The following is a 24858-nucleotide window of genomic DNA, read 5'->3' as shown; positions in this document are numbered from 1 at the left end:
TCCACTCACCTCAGCCTCCCAAAGGTGCGGGATTACAGGTTGAGCCACCGAGTCCAGCTAGCTGCCCATCTTCTAAGGCTACTCCTTGGATACACACTTCCACATGTGAAATCAGTGCCCTCTGGGAGGTCTGAGACACAGTAACCAACTCCCCCACATCCAGAATCTCCTCGATGAATGGCCTACTTCCACCCTAACACTCTTAGCCACTGGCCAAAGCTAAGGCTGTTAACTGCTCTGCTGGACACAGGACAGAGCCAGCAGGTTCTGCCAGCAGTTCCGCCATCGCAACATCAAAGTCACATCTCCCACCATCATCAAAAGTCGTCTCCTCGTTGGAGGCTCACACCATCTGCTACCACATGTCAAACCCTTCTTATCACGGACTATCATCAACTCCCAGAACACTCCGACATCCATCTGGAGGACAGTGGCTCGTAGAACACTGGCCTCCCTTATTCCAGCTCTTGCCATCTTCCTGGGTCTATGGTGGCCCTGTGGGCAATCCATCCCCAACACTGGCCCTTCTTCCCTGATACTTTCAGCCCTATGACCTTCATTCATTCATCTTTAGTCACCCACATTTGTGGTCCCACCCACTGTGGATATGTTCATCTTCTGAACAGCCCCACCCCTGAGGTTGTAAGAACTGACCTTCCCTTTCTGACCACCACCTCCTGTTCTACCTTTCAGCCATCAACTTCTCCCACTCCCACTCTCAATTTCATCCCTGCCTGCCTCACTTCCTTCCCCTTCACTCCAGACCCCTGTCACTCAATCCCCTGTCCTGCCAGTGACCTGCACCTTCACTTGGAGAGCATATGGCTACATCAGACGATGAGCAAAGCTCCCCCCAACTCGGAACAAAGGTCCTACTCCAGCTTCCCCATTCTTTTAGTGTGTGTGTGTGAGTTGGAGAGTCTCACTCTATTGCCCAGGCTGAAGTGCACTGGCACGCTCACGGCCACCCCAGTGTCAACCTGCTGGGCTCCAGGATCCTTCCACCTCAGTCTATCAAGTAGCCAGAACTACAGGCACGCTCTACCATACCTAGCTAATTTTTTGGTTTTATTGTAGAGACAAGGTCTCACCAAGTTGCCCGGGCTGGTGTCAAGCCCACGGGCTCAGGCAATCCACTCGCCTCGGTCTCCCAAAGTACTGCGATTATAGGCTGAGCCACTGAGCCCAGCCACTTCCCCATTCCTTAGGAAGCAAATGAAAGATCCTTCTGACTTGGGATGTCTGGATGAACAAGCCTGTACTGGTCTAGCCAGCCTGCTTCTACCTCTATCCCTATCAGGTTTATTGTCATCTGGGGGCACATACCTGCTCCACCCCTCAGGTTTCTGGCTTGCTGCTTCCCACTGTGAGCAATTTCTAGCACTGAGGGCAGCTTGCTTCTCTCCCGTACTCCCCTGATTTTTCTTTTTCTTCTTTTGGACTCATCACCCAAATCTCAGGACCTCTTCTTACAGAGGCTTCTGAACCCATTTTTATTAAATTGATAACACACATTAGTAGACATATAACATCAAATTCATATGTATGTGTATACACACTCATACAACAAGATCTAGGTAAAGACAGTTATTTGAAATATGTTTAATGTTCAAATATTAAAACAAGTGAGCAGGCTTTATGCTTTTGAGTCTCCATTTTCTCAAGTGTAAAATCAGGGGTAGACAGAATGCTCTTTGCACTACAACCACTTTAGTTATGCGCTGGGCTGGATAAGGTCAGCAGATCCTGTCTTTGCACGCTATGAAATAATAGTCGAGGCATTCCCAAGCCACTGACTTTAAAATAAAGGAATAAACATTCTTATTATTCTTCATTCTTATTACTTAGAGGTAGAGCCTCACTCTGCCACCAGGCTGGAGTGCAGTGGCATGATAATAGCTCACAGCATCCTCAAACTCTTGGGCTCAAGAGATCCTCCCACCTCAGTCTCCTGCCTCAGCCTCCCAAGAAGCTTGGACTACAGGTACATACCACCACACCCAGATAATTTTTTAAACATTTCTTTTGTTGAGATGGAGATCTTGCTATGTTGCCCAGGCTGGTCTTGAACTCCAGTCCTCAAGTGATCCTCCCACTTTGGCCTCTCAAAGTGCTGGGATTACACCCGGCCAAGGAGGCACTTATAGCCCAGGGGAATCCCCATTATTATCATTGAATTTTTAAATCAATCCTGATATTACATTTGTTAAGACTTCTTTTCCTGTTATAATTCCATATTAGCTTACTTTCTAGAAGTAGAAAGAGCCTTTTTTTTTTGAGTCGAAGTCTCAATTTGTTGCCAAGGTTGGAGCAGTGGCATGCTCATGACCACCACAATCTTGACCTGCTGGGCTCAGGCAATACTTCCACCTCAAGTAGTTGGAACTACTTTCAAGTAGCTGGAACTACAGGCGTGCGCCACTGTGCCCAGCTAATTTTTTGATCTATTGTAGAGAGGTCTAGCCAAGTTGCTTAGACTGGTCTCGAACCCCTGGGCTCAGGCAATCCTCTTTGCTTCCTCCTCCCAAAGTGCTAGGATTACAGGTGTGAGTCATCATGCCTGGCTACTTGTGCACATCCCAAGTAGCACAGCATGGAATAATCTACCTGATCATTCTTACCAACGATCAAGTGTGTTAATGTCTGAGGAAAAGAGCAGTCACTGTGAGATCCTTAATGCGTGCTTCTACTTGCTCAGACTGGACACAAACTGCTCACTGGTGTCATTCTCGTTCTCCTAGATTTCATTCCTGAAAACTGTGAACTGAACACCTGAGTCCTACCATTACTAAGGTCCAGAACAGTGCTTTGCACACAGGCGTCCCTCAACACATTTTCATTAAGTGAATGTATCTTAAAGAGACTATGCTTTCCCTAAGCTTATGTACAGTGCTCCCTTTTTTCTCGAAGTTGCTAGCTCATGTTTAAAGAGAAAGAAATCATTCTCTTCTGAAAAGCCACATTTGGCAGCAAGCTTTCTGGCTGGTGAGAAGCAGCATGAGCCTGGACGCTGCGGCTGGAGCAGCAACGCCTGGCTCCCAATGAGCGCTGCAAACAGTGACTGTGTGTCCATGTGTTCAACCGTCTGTCTGTCCACCCACCTACTCGATCAGGTAAATCCTGGTGAAGATTTAGGTTAATGCAGAACACAACATCCTTTCTCTAGAGGACCACTGACACAAAACTGTCTGAATAAGTTAACATTCCTGCCTCTGCCAATTTGGTAGAATAAAACAAGTTCATACACCAATATATGGGTTGGTTGTCCAATGTAAGTTGCTCAGCAAAAAAAATATGAAGTGCCTTAAGTACTGAGGAACAATAAGCCTTTCTTTGATTTTTAAATTTGTTTTAGATGTTGCAATACGTGGCATACCAGGTGACCTAGAATGTAAGACACACATGCTACAGAGCTTGTATAAAGGCTGGGAAGGATGGCAGGAGAGGCAAAATTGAACAAAATATAAGCACTGGCACCTCCCCCTTTTTAAGGAACCATGGCATTCAACAAGTGTTTGTTAAATGAGCCACTACCATATGCTCAACACCGTAAGGCATGTGGAGATGACAAAACACACTCTTGATCTGCTTTAAATCTGGTGAAGGAGTCCGGGGGTGTGTGCATCCCAAGTAGCACAGCATGGGCCCCAGCACTAGGCTAAACATGGGGTGGCAGGCATTTGGAGGAGAGAGCAATCGTAAGAGCTAAGGGAAGGTTTCCAGAGGAGGGCATGCTAACGGGCTCTCAAGTCGGGAGCATTAACAAGCACTGAAGAGGCAGCCAGGGAAGGAAGCACCTAGAGCAGTGGTTCTCACAGTGTGGACTCCACCAGCAGCAACAGCGTCACCTGGCTTGTTAGAAATGTAAATTCCAGGCCAGGCACAGTGACACACACCTGTAATCCCAGCACGTTAGGAGGCCAAGGTAAGAGGATTGTTTGAGCCCAGGAGTTGAAGACAAGTCTAGGCAACATAGCGAGATACTGTCTGTCAAAAAATAAAAAATTAGCCGAGCGTGGTGGTACACGACTATAGTCCCAGTTACTTGGGAGGCTAAGACGGGAGGATGACTTGAACCCAGGAGTTTAAGACTATGCTGAGCTACGATCATGCCACTGCACTCCAGCCTGGACAACAGAGTGAGACCCTTACTCAAAAAAGAAATATAAATTCCCAACTGAGACCTACTGAGTCAGCAACTCCAGGGATGGGGCCCAGTGATCTGTTTTGAGTGAGCTCTCCAGATGATTCTGAGGCATGCTCAAATTTGAGAACCACTGAGCTAGAGCAAGCACTGCTCTCTCTTAAACTGGCTGAGGAGGAATCCCAGAGCAGCCCCCTGTTTCCGCAAACCAGCGTCTTGGGGGCTGGGCAGCCATGGGGTGAGGGAGGAATGAGGGCTGGTTACTCTCTCCCAGGCTGCTCAGATGGCACACACAGCATTACAACCACTGGCTTCTGGACAGGTACACCTCTCGTGCAGCTTCCTTGGTGGACTGTACTCCTGACAACTGGATGCTGGGAGAGCTGGAAGCAGAGAAGAGCTAAGCAGAGGCAGGAGGCAAATGGGACCTCTGTGAGTCCAGAAGTTCAGCTATGATGACACATTTCCCCCAGGCTGGCAAAGCCCGCACCGGTCCCATCACCAGAGGATTAAGAGCAACTCTAGAAGGCAAAGATGCAGTCGGAATTCCACCTCTCTTCCAATCAGATTGTTAGAAAGAACAACAGGAAATTTTGGAATTTTTTATTAAACTAATTGAAATATGTCTAGTCCCTGGAAGATTAATAGAAATTGGCAGAGCGTGGTTCTGGTTCTCCTTTCCCCACCACGAAGTGTGTGCAGCCCTGACGGCTCCATACCTTCTCTCTGCTTGTATATAGCTCACGTTCTTTTCACACTTAGGTTTCTGTAACCTTTTTCTTCTGATTAGCTTCTGGGCCAACCACACCACTGAAATGGTCCTTGCTAGGGTAATTGGGACTGTCAAGTGGCCCCATTATGTGCATGTGCAAAGCGCCTTCTACTATCAGTCCTTAGGAGAGGAAGTGACAGAGTGAGGCCTCACCAATTCAACAGGGGGCATCACATAGAGGCAGTTTTTGGCCAGCACCTTGGAGGATGCCTGGAGAATGACACAGGTGAACCAGCTGCTATCCAGATGGGCTCACATGCAGCTGAGATGACTACAGGTCCATGCCAGCTGGGCAGCTGGCCTTCCACACAGGCACATGTGTGTCCAATACCACTGACTGAGACTCTGATATCTATCAACCACCCATCTCAACTTGCCTCTATATTTGGGTGGGAGGCAGGGGGTGCTTTTGGTATCATTGTTATTAAAAGCAAATGAGTCATGCTACAGCATGGATGAATGTTGAGGATATCATGCTAAGTGAAACAAAGCTAGTCGTAAAAGGTTGTAAACTGCATGATTCCACTAGAGCAGCCAAATCCACAAACAGAAAGGAAGATGGTGGCTACCAGGGGCTGTGGGGAGGAGAATGGAAGGTGTTTAACAGGTACAGAATTTCAGATTTATACGAGGAAAAGAATTCTGGAAACAGTTGTACGACAATGTGAATGTACTTAATGCCATTGAACGTTTCAATCAAAATGGCTATGACAGTAACTTCTATACTATGTGTATTTTACCACAAATTTAAAAAATTAAGTAAATGAGCTTTTCGTAGTATACCCAGTTCAACAGGCAATAATAAAAGTGACAATGAAAATAATGTTGATTTATAAGCATGGGGCTACAGACTTGAGAATTATGTCGGTGCATTCCATTATCATCCTCAATTTAGAGATGGAGAAAGTGAGGTGACAGGGAAAGTGACTTGCTGAGGCTCACACTACTCCTGTGAGATGAGCTGAGATTCGAGTCTGAGGCCTGTGTGACTCCAACACGGGAGCTCCAAAGCCTCATGTGGCTCTCGCCATGCAAACTTAGTTCATACGAACAAAAATTCAGTGAGTGACTGTGTGTTGACAGGTACACCTAAAGACCTCTGCATCATTGACTCACCCCAGAGTGCTAAACCAACATGTATAATACATGTATGTTGTGGTAGAAAGTTCTGGCAATGAACTTGTGGCGAGAATTCAACAGTCTCTTGCTCTGTGGTAGGCATCTCAGATCTGGACTACATAATGTCCAACTCCAGTTTCACATTACTAACACATGTATCCAGTCATTTTAGTTTCATCAAGCACATCTCAGAACACATGCCTGAATAAAGCATGTCCCTAAATTCTGTGGGTATTTCTAGCTCAGAGACATGTACACTAAGAAACTATCTGCCAGCCGGGCTCGGTGATTCAGCCTGTAATCCCGTGCCTTTGGGAGGCTGAGGTGAGTGGATTTCCTGAGCCCGCGGGTTCGAGACCCGCCTGGGCAGCGAGACCTCATCTCTACAATAAATCAAAAAATCAACCGGGCATGGTAGTGCACGCCTGTAGTTTCAGCTACTTGGAAGGCTGAGGCGGAAGGATCGCCGGAGCCCAGCAGGTCGAGGCTGCGGTGACCGGGAGTGGCCACTGCACTCCAGTCTGGGTGACAGAGTAAGACTCCAACTCAAAAAAACAAAAAAAACTATCTGCCGTGCCAGATCCTGGGTCCCACAGTAGACTGTACAATGAAGAGCAGAGGGAGCTTGGGGCGTGGAAAGAAGCTCCGCAGAGCAGCGAGAGGGTCAGAGGACATAGCCACACGGGAGATGTACATACCTGAGGCCAGCACAACATCCAGAGGGACAAAGGGGGATGTGCCACCGGCATTTCCAGACTGAAGGGCAGCTGACCTTGCTCTCACAAGCCCAGGAAGAATCCCTGTGAGCAGGGCCTAGATACTGGGTACTCAGTCCTCATCTGCTAATCCTGAAACTACATCCCTCCTCTTCTACCCAAGCGCAGGAGCAAGAATAGACATGGCTGGCATCTTCTGACAACTTTGTTAGAGGATGTAAGAGGGAAGTTTGATCCTCCCCTTCTCCTCTCCCTCTCTCGGTCTGTGGAACTCAGATCCCCTCCTGTGTCCCATGGTGGCCCAATGCCAACCCCAACAGCAGAGCAAGGCAGTACCTGGTGTGTGTCAGCGGACCCACTGGTCGCTCAGGCCTTCTCGGGGGCAGTGCGCCAGGTCTGTTGAGAGAATTGGTCTTAGGAGGCCGAGGCTTTTTTGGTGGTATGGCAGGAACGGAGGGCTTCTGTAAATCCAGTTTTGGCTCTCTCTCTGGTCTTTCTTTAAATCATTGTTTAAAAAAGCACAAAGAAAACATAGATCTAGTATAAGTGACAGTACTTAGATACAGATTGGTTATTCCTTGCTTTAAAAAAAATCACTGATGCCATTTCTGAAGGTGAAGTTGGAAGGCAAAGAGCACCACTTACTCTTTCTCGAGTTTTAAAAAGCCCTATGGACCTCACTGTTTTCTCTTTTGCACGCCTTTGCTCATTTTGGTCACTCTGCCTGGAGTGCCCTTCTGGCCACTGCCCACCCTCCACAAGCTCCAGCTCCTCCTTGGAAGCCTGGCTGAAATGTGATACTGTCATACTCCCTTCTCAACAGCTGGGCCCACCCTTGAAGGTACACTTCCTTCCTTCTTCACCTGAGCAATACAGGGACGCCCTTTTCTAACCATCTCTGTTCAGACAATTTCTGGTGTTTGCATGTTTGGCGTAGCCTACGTGTTGACACCCCCTGTGGGCAGGGCTCATGTCTGGTCCTCTCCCTAGAGCCCTGTGTGGCACTGGCACATAGCCATTGCTCAGTAGACAGGTGATGGTTTGGTCAATGGTCCATAGGACTTGCTGAGTGTAGGAAGGAAAGAGACCCGACATCTCTCAGGTTGGCCTTTGAAAAGGGCCATAAGCCAATAAAAGGGGGAGTGTTTTAGGGAACAACAAGTTCTAGATTCTTCTTGTGCAGCTTGAACTTGGAAGGTATCCTGGGATTTTCTAGGTATTCGGTTTCCAAGGCTTTTTGGAGTCAAAACTATTAGAATGAAATTGAAGCCAGATCTGGTGGCCCAAGTGGGCAGTGCTCAGTCATAGCTTCATGTTTCCTGTTCCCAACTTACAATATCCTGTGTGTGGTGTAAAAAGTATACATCCATACTCCTCTTGACAAAGATGGAACTTCAGAGAGTTGCCCATGGGAGTAGTGATAGGTTTTCTGTGTTTATTTGTAAGATGGTAGTCAGAACACCTTTTACTTGCAAGCACAGATTCATGTGGTTTGGGTGCCCAGGCTGATTGGCAAAAGTGTTAGAAATCTCATCAGGTATTATACAGGCATCACTATGTTCATCCCCACAATGTTCTCTGTGGGGAAATATGCTCCAATCAGGACTGCTTTAATCAGGAACACTGGGAACTAATTTTTTGGCACATAGGGACCTGAGGAGGAAAGGCTCAGTCAAACGAGGGAAATTTCTCCTGTTGGGCAGCAGGATGGGGACAGGGACATGAACTCCAGCAGTCTGAGAATGAATGGGAGACTGGATTTGTGCTGACCCAGCAGGGAGGCCAAGTCTTAGGGCAGAGCTGATTCCCAGCTTCCCTATTGCTTCTGACCAGGGCCTCTGCCTCCCTAACCCACTGCGGCATAAAACAAGGGAACATGGGAGGGATAGAAAACAGGAGTGTGGGGCCACTTGGCCAGTCAATTAGGGTGGCTATTCACACATAAGCTGTATCTGTATGTTAGTCAGCATGGACTACTGCAGGGTGTGCCTTCATCACAGAGCCTGGCTATTACCCAGAAACTTGCCATATATCCCTGATAAGGACAGAGGATGGTGTTTGGTTATTTTCCAACACATTTTTATCAAAGTGCTATTCATATGGTATATACTCATTAGCTATTTTTTTCACTGCTCTGTAAAATACAGGCCTGGCCTTCACCATGAGGTTCCACAACTCAAGTTCTAACTGCTCACTGCGAAAGAAAGAGAACTGTTTTTTGGTTTTTGGTTTTGGTTGTTGTTTTGAGTCGGCTGGAGTGCAGTGGCATGCTCATGGCCACCGCAGCCTTGACCTACTGTGCTCCGGCGATCCTTCCATGTCAGCCTTCCAAGTAGCTAGGACTACAGGCATGCGCCACCATTCCTGACTAATTTTTGATTTATTGTAGAGATGAGGTCTCACCAAGTTGCCCAGGCTGGTCTGGAACCCATGGGCTCAGGCAATCCTCTCACCTCGGCCTCCCAAAGTGCTGGGATTATAGGCATGAGCCACCACGTCCAGTCAGGACTAGCTTCTTAAGTGCCCACAATGTTGGTAAAACTTTTGGCAGGCCGATATGAAAGGTTAAGTTTCACAACACATGAGGCCACCAATTTCATGAGGCCACCAAGGAGCACCTCCAAATAATTACATTCATTAATTCAGCATTTCTCTTGTGACTTAAAAATAACTGCTTTTTAAAAATGGAATTTGCTCAGCTTCCTGTTCATAATAATAGCATAGCACTTTTCCCATAAAAATGTGTAATCAATCAAAATCTCAGGCACCTAATAAAATGAATCCTTCCATAGCACGTAGATTTCTCTGGGAGAAACAAACTGGTAGGAGTCAAACACGGTCTTAAACCTGACTGTGTGACTGTGTGACCCATATTAAGCTATTTCTCTGCTAATGACACTTTGACCACCCTCAAGAGACTCTGGGCACTGAGCTGCTTTTCTTGGTATTGGGCACTGAGCTGCTTTTCTCAGTATTGCCACGCAGTCCTCCTCACCACCAACAAGCCTGAACAAGGAAATTCAATTGTAACAATGCTAGCCAGGGTCAGGGACCCATCAGTGACTGAGGAAGAGAGCTTTCGTTTGTCTGAATAGGAATTTCACTAAACCAAGTCCATCAACAGTGAGTGAGCAACCTGGGGCACTCTAGGAATGAAGGATGGGCTGGGTGGGAACAGTCAGATACACTCTAGGCCCTCAAGGAACTTACACTCAGCGTGTGGTCAGGATGGCCACAGCAGAGACATTAAGAAAGAGCCCCCATGTGCTGACTAACTGGGCTGGTTGTTTTTCATTTGATGAGAAATTCTGATCCTACAAAAGTGCCACCTAACCCTCTCCTATTTCCTTAGAAATGAGATATTTAAAAGCAATGAAAACAAAACTATAATCGCCATATTCCAAAGAAAAAAGCAAATTATGTGGGTATTCGAGACAAGCCCTGTGATCAACAGCTTTGGCTCTTGCTGTTGTAGAAGTGCCAATGAAGAATTGATTTCATACCTTTTTCTTCAGTTCTGTTTGGAAGTGTTTCTGGTCTTTCAGGAGGTATCTTTTTAATTTCATGTTTTCTCTCAGTGGTACCTAGTAGGGAAAGGATAATAGGGATCAGAAAATGTTTTTTGTTGTCCATTTATTAAACACATTGACATTTAAATATTTATCAGGCATAGCTAAGTCAATAATTTTTTTTCTTTCCTGAGCTGGGTACAAGTGTTTCCTGGCAAACATGAGCTGCTCAGAAACAAAGAAGTAATTTCTGGCTGTGTCACTAAATTTGCCTGCCTATATATTCTTAATTTATAAGATAAATTATAATATTTTCTGACACTTAAGCCCGATTTCCTTAGGCATCAAATAGTCACAGGAAATCACTGGGTGGGTGGGGATGGAGAATGTGTATAAATAAAGAAACAAGTCAGTCACCAAAATATACAAATAAGGGGCCACTAGATACTGTGCTCTACAAATAAAAAGGAGTTTCATAGGAATCTGGATTTCATTTTGTAGCAGATTTAAAATATGGCCTGGGATTATTTGCTATCTCTCCCATTAAGAAGTGAGGTCTATATCCCCTTGCCTGGAATGTGGGTGGGCTTTTGACTACTTCAATCAGAGTCATAGAATGTGATTTCCAAAGCTCAGTCATAAAAAGCCATGCAGCTTATGTTTTGTTTGCTGGAATACTGAACCTCCATGTAAGAAGTCAATTCCCCTGGAGAGGCCCCAGCTGAGCCCAGTCTTCCAGTCACCTTTGCCAAGGGGAGGCAGATGTGTCAGTGAAGCAGCCATCATCAAAGTGGATCCTCCAGCTTCAGCTCGTTCAGTATTTCCAGCTGAGGTCCCAGACATGATGGAGCAGAGACAAGCCATTCCAGCCATGTCCTGTTCACATTCTTGACCCACAGAATTCGTGAACATAAGACTGCTATTTTATGCCACTAAATTTGAGGTCCCTCATCCGTACCAGTGGCCTTAGGCATGTAAGAGAACTTGGAAAATAGTTAAAGCAAAAATCAATAAAAAGTACTCCTAGCCGGGCTCGGTGGCTCAGCCTGTAATCCCGCGCCTTTGGGAGACTGAGGTGAGTGGATTGCCTGAACCCGCGGGTTCGAGACCCGCCTGGGCAGCGAGATCTCATCTCTACAATAAATTTAAAAAATCAGCCGGGCGTGGTAGCGCGCACCTGTAGTTCCAGCTACTTGGAAGGCTGAGGCGGAAGGATCGCCGGAACCTAGCAGGTCGAGGCTGCGGTGGCCGGGAGCGGCCACTGCACTCCAGTCTGGGCGACAGAGTGAGACTCCAACTCAAAAAAAAAAAGTACTCCTTGCTGGGCACAGTGGCTCAAGCCTGTAATCCCAGCACTCTGGGAGGCCAAGGTGAGAGGATTGCCTGAGACTGTGGGTTCGAGACCAGTCTGGGCAATTTGGCAAGACCTCATCTCTACAACAAATAAAAAATTAGCTGGGTGTGGTAGTGCGTGACTGTAGTTCCAGCTACTTGGAAGGCTGAGGCGGAAGGATCACCTGACCTCAGCAGGTCAAGGCTGTAAGAGCCTGGGTGACAGAGTGAGACGCCAACTTAAAAGAAAAAAAAAGTACTTCTTTTGTGAGAAGTACTTTTGGACTTGGTTGAGTTATGGACTTGGTTGAGTGCTTGACAAACACTTCACATGACCAAAAAGTTAAGGTGCTTGGTACTAAAATCTCAATCACACAGCCTCAAAGGCCAAAATAAGTTAAAAATATCATCCTTTACTTAAATTTCCTTAATGACTCACTACAAATTAAACACTGCATCTGCTTTCTGTCAATTCCAAATCTGATTTTTTTTTGTCAAATAAGCAAATACAGGGAAAGGTGATGATGGGAAAAATATGAACATCTACCTCCCCAATACAAAGCCATTCCCAAGATTACTCAAGCAGAATCAATGAGCAGTAGCAGTAATATATGAAAATTAAATGCCATCTTGCTTTGCCCCACACAGACCCGTCATAAACTTTGGTAAAATTGTTTTAAAAGGATAAGAATTTGCCTAAAAGGATAAGAATCTAGTCTCTTAACAATAATGAAAAAGTTCGGTATCATTCCTAGAGACACAGAAACAATTGAAAATCCTACTATATTCAAGAATGCAATCCTGGCTACATTCCAGGTTGCCTGAACCTTGAATCACTCTACTCATCTCCATGGGCTGTGATCAGTTACCAAGGCCCCTAGAGAAAAGGGGCTTCAGAGAAAAGCAAATAAATAGCCTGCTTTAATTTCAGCACAATAAAATATTTATATGGTCAGAACCACTAGGTGGCAAAATGAAACTGCTCAATGCAAACAAGAATGGGGGTGGAGCAGGAGATGTAATTAGCACCCCATTTTAAGGCTTAATCTCTGTAATTCTCAAGGATGCCAAAGGGAATGGGAAAAGAATCTGGGGTCAAGCTGATTTCCCCCCAACTTGGTAGATCAAAAGAACTCAAAAAAAATCACATCGTAATAAACCTATAAATAAACCAATCTAGAAATTTATTCTTAGTTTAGATGCTCTAGAAATATCATACTTGTGAATGTGTAGAACTAAAAATACCCCTTCTCTTCTTCTGTTTCAGTTGTTAATTCTTTAAAATGACACTTAACTAGTTATTCATAGAGGAAATTCCCCCCACAATTAATTCTAACAATTATAAAGAGTTGTTCTATTGGGGAATATGAAATATCATCTTTATATTTGAGAATCCAGTGTACAATGAGTTACAAATGTCCAACAACATCAATTCTTCCTATATTATTCAACTTTAATATCTGAGCTGCACAGCAAAAGTGAATTGGACTCCTCAAAATTAAAAGAGAATCATGAGGAAAAGTATTTATTGCTAGAAAAACATCCTTTTGGTTGGGGGCTAAGTGATGTGAGTACAAATTTTGGTTAACCATACAGAACAGATTTAGCAACATTGTACATGCACAACAATGCTCTGTCCTGTGGGAACCAATCTCCTCCAAGCTGACCTTAGTTGGGCATAGGCAAAGCAGGATGATAAGGTGCTTTGGTCCTCAAAAGCTGTTTATTTAAAAACAAAACAAAACCCTTTGGGAGGCTGAGGTGAGTGGATTGCTTGAGCCCGTGGGTTCGAGAACAGCCTGGGCAACTTGGCGAGACCTTGTCTCTACAATAAATCAAAAAATCAGCCAGGCCGAGCTCGGTGACTCAGCCTGTAATCCCGCGCTTTTAGGAGGCTGAGGTGAGTGGAATGCCTGAGCCCGCAGGTTCGAGACCCGCCTGGGGCAGCGAGACCTCATCTCTACAATAAATCAAAAAGTTAGCCGGGCGTGGTAGTACATGCCTGTAATTCCAGCTACTCGGAAGGCTGAGGAGGAAGGATCGCCGGAGCCCAGTAGGTTGAGGCTGCGGTGGCCGGAAGCGGCCACTGCACTCCAGTCTGGGCGACAGAGTGAGACTCCAACTCAAAAAAACAAAACAAAACAAATAAAACCAGTTTGCTTTCAATTCTTTCTTATCATTCTTTTTGGGATCCCAGGTTTTTATATTGTGTCATGGCTACATTTTAATGGTACATTTATTTGTTAAGAGAAACAGCAGCATCTTTAAAATCTACCTGCTGAGATCAAATCATAACTTCTCAGTTTGGCAATCTATGGCATTTGAATCAGGAATCTTGGGCTCTACACCAAGCATGATTTGAATATATGCAAAAACAAAGATGCACATTTTATTTGCTAGAACTGAAAGGTACGTTACCTGCCCCTTGTTTGATGACAGGAGCGGATGGAGGAGGTGGCTTCTTCGGTCTCTGAAAAATTAATCAAAATTATACCACATGAGATTTTTGGCAAGCATGTTCTCTCACAGAAGGACCACAGACATTGTTTTCTATGTGGAGTTTGGACAATTTAGAGAACCTCTCCAAAAAAATTGAGCAATTCTCTCTCCAGGGACGTCAGTTTTTGGCACCTCTAAACAAACACTGAAATAAATTCAGTCAGGAAAACAAAACTCCAATCGACAAATGAAACGCCATTTCCCCCTTTCTAAATTTGTAACAGCCTTCTGGAAAAGCACGGCTCAGCAAAAATGGCCTGAAACCAGCAAGCACAATGGTACTCCTACGCTGAAGCTGCATTTGCAATTAAGATTTAATCTGCTGAATAACCATGCAATTCGAAAAGAGTCACTGTAAAGACTCAAAATCGAACCTGCTCTGGATGTGGGGCCTTCAGCAAATGCAAGCTGAGGCCCCAATGCAGCCAGGTCAGATTTCAAGCCTTCTGCCCCTTTCTACAGGGAGGCTGGCAGGCCATTTTTGAGACCCCCTCACCCCCACAGACCAGTTGTACCTAATCACATGTGATAAACAGGAACAGAGTTTTCTGCGCATCAGCCACTGTTTTTCTCACACGCTGTCACTCTGTAGGTGACGGGGGCAGCAATGCAGTCAATGGCAATCATCCCTGAACTGGTAACCAGGCATTTCCTTGTCACCCAGGATTGACTGTAGGAGGGAGTGATCAGGCTGGACTTGGCAAATGATTCAGTGGCCAGAGAATCTAGCCAGCTCTTCTTGGACAGCTGTGTTAAGGGGAAGGGGACCAAGGGCAAGGGAAGAACCATCTCTACATTAAAATCATTAAAGACGGGTGGAAATGGGGGAGGGTTTGAGCATAACATCTATGTCGCTGTCGACACTTCTCACCCCCTCTGGGCATCATATATTTGTGATTTGAAAAAAAAGTTCCACAGAATCTTCTGCTCTCTGAAAATGTACTGCTGTGACATTGCTATTACTGCAGGGACCAGCAAAAGCACCCACCCATCACTGGCCCTGGCCTTGACCAGTCCTGATGCAGCACTGGGGCATGGAAAGAAATGGGTTTTAGTAAAACCCAGAGAATATTAGATTCACAAGGAACTTTCTCAGGGCATCATAGCATGTAGGATTCAATAACATTCCAGCTTTTGTCTTTACTAGCTGGGTGACTCAATCAAATTACCGCAAGTAGGCAGGATAGCACGGTGGGCAAGAAGTAGGATTCCAGAATTTGACTATCACTACAAATCCTGGCTTTTTTCATTCTTACCAGTGGACACTGGGCAAGTGATCTTATCTAGCTGAACCTTCTTATCTATAAATAGCAATAAAATTACGTCCTCTTAGGAGGAGGTGGTTTCACAAGCCAGAAGGAATCAGTATGCACTGGCTTGTTTAAACCATGTGACAACTCTATGAGACGGTGATATTATTACACCCGTTTTGCAGATTAAATAACAGAGGCTTGAAAGATGAGGTCATCTCCCAAGCTACCTAATGGGGGAGGAGGGGCAGTGCTGGGAGTCAAGCCCAGGGCTGTCTGACTCACAGGCGTGCTCTTAACCACCGTGAAGAGTCCATCCTGCTGGAGAATATCCACAACACAAACCATCACACGACCATGAAACCACACACAAGGAGTTTATAAAAGCACAGGGAACTGTATTATGTTAAAGTTGAAAAAAATGGGTATCAAACTGCAGCTACAGCGTGAGTTCAACCATGCTACAACATATACAGAAAGAGAAAAGGCCTGGAAAGAAAGAAACTTAAAGTGGTGATCTCTGACTATGGGTGCAATACACATGTGTGTGTTCCTGTTTCTTTCTTTTCCTTTTTTTTGAGTTGGAGTCTCACTCTGTCTCCCAGGCAGGAGTGCAGTGGCACACTCACGGCCACCCCAGCGTTGACCTGCTGGGCTCCAGTGATCCTTCCGCCTCAGCCTTCCAAGTAGCCGGATCTACAGGCGCATGCCACCACATCCGGCTGTTTCCTTCTTATTGTTTTCTGTATTGCCTATATCAGCGGTCCACAACCTTTTTGGTATCAGGGAGCAGTTTCATGGAAAACAATTTTTCCACGGATGGTGGTGGTGGTGGGGGAGGGATTTGGTAGCATCAGGCTTATATTCTCATAAGGAGCGCACAACCTAGATCCCTCGCATGTACAGTTCACAATAGGGTTTGCACTCCTATGAGAATCTAACGCTGAGCTGCTCTGACAGGAGGTGGAGCTCCACTTACCCTACAGCTCACCTCCTGCTGTGCAACCCAGTTCCTAACAGGCTACAGACCGGTACTGGTCCATGGCCCGTGGGTTGGGGGACCCTTGGTCTATATGAGTGCAGACAAATATCATTAAAAAGAAAGCAAGCAGCTCTAAGGGCCACTCGCCCCTACGTACAGATACTCCATGGGATAGATCAGTTTCTGACTTATGGTCCCACACTATTCTCTCCCCTTTTGCCAGTCTCTTCTAGCTCTCTACCAGCTCCTTTCTTTTTCTTTCTCCTGTCTCTATTTTTATAAATTAAGCTTGGGGACAGATGTGTGTTTACTTTACAAAGTTATCGCTGAAATCCTGCCAATTAATCTTTCTTTAACTCAGAATCAGAGTACAAGCATACCTCAGAGGTATCACAGACCTGGTTCTAGACCACCGCAATAAAGCAAATATCACAGTAAAGTAAGTCATGTGAATATTTAAGTTCCACAATATATATGAGTTATGTCAATACTATACTGAAGTCTATTAAGTATGCAATAAAAGTATGTCTAAATAAGGTATACATCTTAATTAAAAATATTTTATTGCTAAAAATGCTCATGATCATGTGAGCCATCAGCAAGTTGTAATCTTTTTTTTTTTGGTGGAGGGTCTTGCCTTGCTGCTGATGGCTGCTGGTTGATCAGGGTGGTGGTGGTTGCTGAAGGTGGAGGTGGCTGTGGTAGTTTCTTAAAATAAGACAACAATGAACTTTGCCCCCACTGATTGACCTCCATTCACAAAAAATTTCTCTGTAGCATGCAATGCTGTTTGATAGCATTGTACCCACAATAGAACTTCTGTCAAAATTAAAGTCAATCCTCTCAAATCCTGCTGTTACTTTATCAATACAATTTATGTAATATTTAAAATCCTTTGTTGTCATTTCAATAATGTTTATAACATCTTTGCCAGGAATAGATACCATCTCAAGAAAACACTTTCAGGCTAGGCACGGTGGCTCATGTCTGAAATTCCAGCACTTTGGGAGGCAGAGGTGAGAGGATTGCCAAAGTCTAGGGGTTCGAGACCAGCCTGGGTAACTTGGGAAGACCTTGTCTCTACAATAAATCAAAAAATTAGCCAGGTGTGGTGGTACACTCCTATGGTTCCAGCTGCTTGGATGGCTGAGGTGGCCATAAGTATGCTACTCTAGCCTGGGCAACAGAGTGAGACTCCTACTCAAAAATAAATAGATAGATAGATAGATAGATACATAGATACATAGATAGATAGATAGATAAAACCATTTTATTTGCTTTTTCTTAAGAAGTAACTCCACACACATTCAAGTTTGATCATGAGATTACAGCAATTCAGTCACCTTCAGGCTCTACTTCTATTTCTAGTTCACTTGCTATTTCCATCACAACTGCATTGGCTTCTTCCACTGAAATCTTGAACCCCTCAAGTCATTCATGAGAGTTGGAATCAACTTCTTCCAAACTCCTGTCAATGTTGATATTTTGACCTCTTCCCATGAATCACGAATGTTCTTAGTGGCATTTAGAATGGTGAATCCTTTCCAGAAAGTTTTCAATTGACTTTGCCCAGATCCATTAGAGGAATCACTATCTATGGCAGTTATAGTTATAGCCTTATGAAATGTATTCCTTAAATAATAAGACCTGAGTGCCTAAATAACTCCTTGATCCATAGCCTGCAGAATGAATATTGTGTTAGCAGGCATGAAAAACACATGATCTCCTTGTATATCTCCATCAGACCTCTTGAGTGACCTTGGGCATTGTCAGTGAGCAGTAATATTCTGAAAGGAAATTTTTTTTTCTTCTGAGTAGTAGGTCTCAACAGTGAGCTTTAAATATTTAGTAAATCATACTGTAAACAGATATGCTGTCATCTGCATCTTATTGTTTCATTTACAGAGCATGGGCAGAGTAGATTTAGCATAATTCTTAAGGGTCCTGGGTTTTTCAGAATGGTCAATGAGCATTGGTTTTAACTTAAAGTCACCAGCTGCATTAGCCCCTCACAAGAGAGTCAGCCTGTCCTTTGAAACCAGGCACTGACTTCTCTATAGCTATGAAAGTCCTAGTCGGCATCGTCTTCTGATAGAAGGCTGCTTTGTCTACATTGAAGATCTGTTGTTTAGTGTAGCAACCTTCATCAATGATCTTAACTAGATCTTCTGAATAACTTGTTGTAGGTTCTCCATCAGGACTTGCAGCTTTACTTTGCATTTTATGTTATGGAGATGGTTTCTTTCCTTAACCCTCATGAACCAATCTCTACTAACTTCAAACTCTGCAGTGTCCTCACCTTTCTCAGACTTCATAGAATTGAAGAGGGCTAGGGCTTTGCTTTGGAATAGGGTTTAATGAAATGATGTGGCTGGTGTGATCTTCTATCCAGACCACACAGTCTTTCTCCATAGAAGCAATATGGCTGTTTTACTTTCTTATTATTCATGTGTTTACTTTTAATTTCCTTCAATAACTTTTCCTCTGCATTCACAACTTGGCTGATTGTTTGGTGCAAGAGACCTAACTTTCAGCCTATTTCAGCTTTCAACATACCTTTCTCGCTAAGCTTAATCATTTCAAGTTTTTGATTTAAAGTGAGAGGTGTGTGACTTTCTTTCACTTGAACAAACAGAGACCATCGTAGGGTTATCAGTGGGCCTAATTTCGATATTGCTGTGTCTCAGTGAATAGGGAGGCCCAAGGAGAGGGAGAGAGATGGGTAGTGACCTGTTGGTGGAGCAGTCAAAACACACAGCACTGATTAAGTTCACCATCTTATATGGATACAGTTCATGGTGCCTTAAAATAATTACAATAGTAACTGCAGAGATCACTAATCATAGATCACCATAACAGATATAACAACAATGAAAAAGTTTGAAATATTACAAGAAGTACCAAAATGTGACACAGAGACATGAAGTGAGCACATCTGTTGGAAAAATGGTGCCCATAAATTTGCTCCACAAAGGGCTGCCACAAACTTTCCATTGATAACAAACACAATATCTGTGAAGGACAATAAAGCAAAGCGCAGAACGATGTCTGCCTATAATTTCTTACTCACGAGACTGCCAACACCCTGTGGCCTTATTCTTCCCAGCCAAGTTCCAGTGACGGCGCCCCCTGGACATCTTCCTCACTCCTTGCTGGTTTGAAAATGTCTATAACCAATTTCATATGAGCCTCTTCTAGCTGAGGTTGTTATCCCAGCGACCTTGCCTCAAACCACAGAGCCCCAAATTAAAAAACACAACAATTACAAGTCATCATATTTTCCAAGATTACTGGGCAAAGGGAAAAAAATCCCTTACTGTTGTGCCAGATTTGGCATGGAGCAGACACATGAAATGTGACAGAGCAGAAGAGACAGGTACTGGGGAAGTAGCAGGGGAGGAAATTTTGCACTCACAGACAGTGTATGAAAAGTGTGGTCACAGCAAGCATGTGTGTGAATGTGGCAAAGGACAGAGACAGAAGTGTGAATTTGTGTTCAGAACTCTGGCAGTTGTAGAGGCAGTTGGGGGCACAGTTTTGAAGAGAAGGAACAGTTTGTGAGTTGTCTGCCTCACATCTACCACTCTTGATCAATGCTGGCCACGTGCCTGTTTTGCTTATTTGGTTTATAGTTTTCTTTGCTTTTTTTTTTTTACTTTTCTGACTTCACTTCCTCTGGTTCTATCAAACTTAACAACCTTCATGCATCCTCAAATGAGAAAACATGCTGAATTTCCAAATAAGGTGTCTTAAGGTATTCTCAACAAAAATCAGGGCAAGGACTCCATGCACCTGTAGACTGACTCCTGCCAATGATTCATATAGTACTGCACATGGGTCTACCTTTTTTTTTTTAAATGCAACAAGACAGGCAGTGAGAACTGAGAGAGCAGACTGGATGAATCTCTAGCAAAATGTGAAAGTAAAATATTCATTAACAGGAGTTCACAATTCTCAAATAAAAAGACATGAGGAGATCATTTAGTTGATTTTCCTCCAAATGTCCAGTTGTGACTGGATAAAGAAACTGGGACTGGGGTTCCTCTGGGTTAAGCAATAGGTCAAGGTTTCATCTGTGGAGTTGAACAGCAGTAAGATATTAACCAGCTCCTGTAGGTTATAGGTGCACAGATAAAAACATCCTTTCAACTCAGGCAAGTATTGTAAATTCTGAGTTTTTAGAGGCACTTGTTCTAGTTTTCCATTTTATTCCTCCCTCTGTAGTGAAAGTAAAATGCTCTAGCTCCAAACTCAGGTGCCATCTGCCTGCTCAATTTGCAGGTAAGTGCTAAAAAATATAGTGGATGTTAAGAGCTGTATGTGATCCCAGGAGTTCTCTTTACAGTTGAGAAAACTGAGGCCTAGAGGGAATATGTCAATAGCTAGTTAGCAGCCTCAGGGGGCTCAGAACTCTTGTTTCTCAGTGTCCAGACTGTGGGAATTCATTTGAAAAGAGCCCACATGAAAATATTGGTAACAAAATCATTGAACCAACATTTTCTGATTTCTGGGAGAGCCAAATGCCTTCCATGGTCTTCACATATACAGGGTACATAAGTGTGTGCATGCCCATGTCTGCCTCTGTGTGGAGCTGGCTTGAACCTAGGCATGCAAATACCATCCTTTAAAGGATAGATTCACTAGATTAGATTATTTTTTGGGAGTTTGAGTTTCACTCTGTTACCCAGGCTAGAGGGCAATGGCACAATCATGGCTCACCATAGACTTGACCTCCTGAGCTCAGATGATCCGTTCACCTCAGCCTCACGAATAGCTGGGACTACGCTGTGCACCATCACCACATCTGGCTAGTTTTTTAAATTTTTTATTTTTGTAGAGACGAGGTATTGCCTAAGCTGGTATTGAACTCCTGGCCTCAAGTGATCCTTCTGCCTCAGCCTCCCAAAGTGCTGGAATTATAGGTATGAGCCACTGCACATAGCCTAGATTTGATTTTTACCTCTACACTACCAGGAAGAAAATAGATCTGAAAATTCTAGAGTGACGATGGCAGAAAAACAAACTTTGCTTTCTGTGAAGGATTTTAGAACTGACTCTATCCTTTGTTTGGCTAGACTGACCAGTTCTAAGCAAGAGTCAGCTGGTTCAACTGTTCTCCTTGGCAGGACTTCTGATTTGCCAGTTTGCCTTCAGAGCTCTGGCCCCAGAGATGTAATTTATTGAAAAATAACCAGTGTACCCTGATGGCTGTGCACCCTTTATGGGGGTTTTGTTAGAGGAATATTATAAGGTTCTGGAAGCAAATCTCAGCTTGATTTTGAGAATGCTGGACCTGAGGAAGTCCTCCATGCATCCAGTTAAGTTTTTTTTTTTTTTTTTTTTTTTTTAGATTGCAAAATATAGTTTATTTAGAAAGTAAATTAGAGAGAGAGGAGATTCACCTCCCCAAGGTAGAGGAGGAGGTCAAAGCTTAAGAAAGCATGGCCTGGTGACAGCTCAAAGAACATGTGGCCTGGCCATAGCTTAGCAAAAACAATGGCCTAGTTAAGTTCTCTGGAGGTGTCTGTGTGAGAAGCTGCAGAAGGGACACAAATGGACAGTTCTCAACCAAGCCATCCCTCACAGCTCTAGAGATGAATGGGGACCTCTGCTCTGCCTTTTTCTTCTCTGCCCTTGGAGGATCAGGGCAGAGAAGCTACACTTTGGGTAATGTCAGTATCTATAACTGTCCCTTTGTACCCTACAGAGTCCCCAGCAACTGCCTGCCCTGTCACCTGCACACAAGATTCTCAGGAACCACTGTGTAACTTGCTCCTGGAAGAGTCTCTCTGGTTTCTCCCTCAGCCTCTGGCCTGGTGGTCTACATCCACAGTCTCCCTCTTGGCTGGGCCCATTCAGACTGATGACCTATTGGGTGATCAGCCGGGCCTTGGCATTTGGCTTCTCCCTAAGATGCTTTCTCAGTTTACCCCCTGGGCTTACCACTTCACTCCATGCACCCACTCTGGAAGTGATGCCTCAATTCCATGCCCAGACCCCATGATCAGCTGGAAGGACCTAGTCCCCCTTTGTCTGGAAAGGAGAATCTGACAGAAGTCCAGCTTCCCCCTGCCTCTCTCTCCATTCTTCCTTCTCACAAGAGACAACAGCAAGCAGGAGAGGAGGGGCAGAAGAAAGAGAAGGTACACCTTGGCAACAAGCAACCAATGGATAAGGGATTTCTGACTGTCAACCATGTACCATGCATACTGTTAGGCCCCATGGAGAAGAAGCTTGGTACATGGGTTCTACATTCAAAGAGTATAGGCTGGAAGTAATGCCGGAGCAGAAAGAGGAAAGACCATTCAAGTGGTTTCAAAGAAGTGTTGGGATTACGTCAAAAGGCCATACTTGGGTGACATTATGCCTTGACAAGGTCCATTGCTTTGCACGTAAAACCATTCAGGAAACTAAATGTACAAGATGGACAATGCTGTAGGTGATTTTTTTCATAAGGCTGCTTATTAGAAGCACATATTTATATTCTTTTGGAAAACCAAAATATAGAGAAATAATTTATTGGGCATCTTTAGAAATTAGAAAGAACTACAACAGTTCTCAAAAGGCTAAAGGACATGATTAGGAATTTTAAAAATTTTGTCTAAAAGAATATTTCATGAGCTAGATTGTCAGATGGTGGGGGCCAAAGTAAGGGACCACCTAAGAACTTGATCAAGAGGTAAACCAGCAAAATTCCACCTACAGTGGATTAGCCATCATGAGAACCAAGCAAGAGACTTCCTTTCCTATAAAAGTTTAGAACTAGCAAAACTTCTGCTGAGTGAATTAGAACAATCTTAAGAGGCTGGGTTGGCACATGATTATAATGGGGAAAGTATGAAATCTAATTGATTGTATCACAATGTATCTGGAGATTAATGTGAGCAGGAAGGGTCCAGTCAGTCGTGAAAACCAATAAAAACAGAGAGTTGTTGAAGCCAGTGGTGCAGTGCCCTTGCAAGGATTATCTGGGTTTGGCTGAATTCAACACGTGGCTCCCTCAGCAAACCCTTCCCTTTGGTGCATGAGGGGGCTTCACGCAATACCTGTCAGACCCTTCCTAAGGATAACAAACTCCTCTTGCTTTGATTCTCTCCCAACAAGCCCCAGATACATGTGATTTCTGGTGGAACCTGGTTTCTAAGGAATCAGGCCTATGGGGGCAAAAATGCCTGGGGCAGGCAGACCCAGGCAGTCCATACTGGCTGACGTCTGAATTCTTGCTGTGATTAGTCAACTGTCAGCTTGCTACTCCAGTAAGTCTCCCCTAGTCCGCAAAGGCGAGCCTGCATCACAGACATGAGGGCATCTTTGAAGACAGGTTTCTGAGTCCCTGAGGCTGAGAGGCAGAACTTCCTCCTGTGGAACATTCACTAGGAAAGCATCTATGGGAACCTTAGCAATGCCCTCGTTCTTGACATGACACAGACTCTGAAGAGCCCTCCAAATCAATGCAGGGTAATCAGTAACACCTTCTGAGGATCTGAACGGTTTCTCTTAAGAGAACTGGAACCTAAGACTTTCTTAAATAACACTGTCTTTCAGAAACACTATCTTTCAGAATACTTATTCTAATGTTTTTTTCTTTTTTTAGTGACAATGAGAAGTTGTTTCTGCTGTTCTTGAGAGTCCAAGTTCCTGTTATCCTTCAATAACAATGACAGAGCACACTCATTGTTTCATTAGAGTGCTCAGAATATTTAATCTTCCCATTCTGGTATTCAATTTCACTGTCAAGGCTCAAAATAAACAGACAACCATTGAATCTAGGTTCTCTTATAAACAGCTTACATAATTGCTCTAAAATATGCACCAAGAGATCAAGGAATGCTCTCCTGGAATATCTTAAGGAAAAGCCCCAAAGCATTTGTTGCCCTGGAGAGAGGGAATCCACTAAGCACTTTTGGAAAGAAAGATGAGGAATTCCAAAAGGCCTTGTGGTAACCACCTAAATTCATACCCCAGCAGAAAAGATGTCAGCCTCATCAGAATGCTCTGGTGATGCCTACTGAGTCAAGAGGCCTGCTGTTGAATAAATGCTGTTCGCTTCTGTCTACCCTAATCATCACAGATTGTCCTCTTTTCTGGGTGAATGACTGCAATCCCAGTCACTGGCAAGACAAGATGACATCTGCTGAAACCAGTGGCAGAATGTTTCAGATTCTGTCATTCACATAGTGCCTTCATGTTAATGATTGTAATCAGCTTTACACCCTCAACTCAGCAAATGACAATCTGGTCTCCAGTCACATTGTCACCAACTCACCAATACTCTGGGTGCAGCAATAAAGCCTGGTATAACAACCAACACAAAGCTGATTGACTGCTTTTATAGGCCAGAGAGGAGGAAAAGGGATGTTATACTTTGAATTTTCTAAAAGCTGTTACTTTATACAATGACTTTTCAGCTGTAGGTATTACTTTGTGTGACAGGTATGACTATTGTTTCCCTGAAATTAGGTTTTCTCTTCAGAGGAACAAGGTTAAAAGACGTACCAAAGAGATGGTGGCTTCTCGTCTGAAACTGGAGAGATG

The 24858-nt window shown here is 44.2% G+C and overlaps 1 protein-coding gene across 2 annotated transcripts in view; it reads right to left on the bottom strand.

The window, feature by feature from the left end:
* The window catches only part of SH3KBP1 (SH3 domain containing kinase binding protein 1), a 188282-nt gene that overhangs the window by 52840 nt on the left and 110584 nt on the right, over window positions 1-24858 (bottom strand). For both annotated transcript variants that reach the window (XM_021711223.1, XM_021711224.1), the window contains 3 exons: window positions 14011-14062; window positions 10255-10335; window positions 7088-7247 (listed from right to left, as the gene is read on the bottom strand). In XM_021711223.1, the coding sequence (XP_021566898.1) occupies window positions 7088-7247; window positions 10255-10335; window positions 14011-14062 (293 nt within the window). The remainder of the gene's footprint in view (window positions 1-7087; window positions 7248-10254; window positions 10336-14010; window positions 14063-24858) is intronic.

Source organism: Carlito syrichta, unplaced genomic scaffold (assembly GCF_000164805.1).
Source record: "Carlito syrichta isolate Samal-C Ts95f unplaced genomic scaffold, Tarsius_syrichta-2.0.1 Scaffold301942, whole genome shotgun sequence".
In the NCBI taxonomy this organism is placed as follows: Eukaryota; Metazoa; Chordata; class Mammalia; order Primates; family Tarsiidae; genus Carlito; species Carlito syrichta.
The sequence above is the reverse complement of the archived record's forward strand: the minus strand, read 5'-3'. Positions and strand labels throughout refer to the sequence as shown.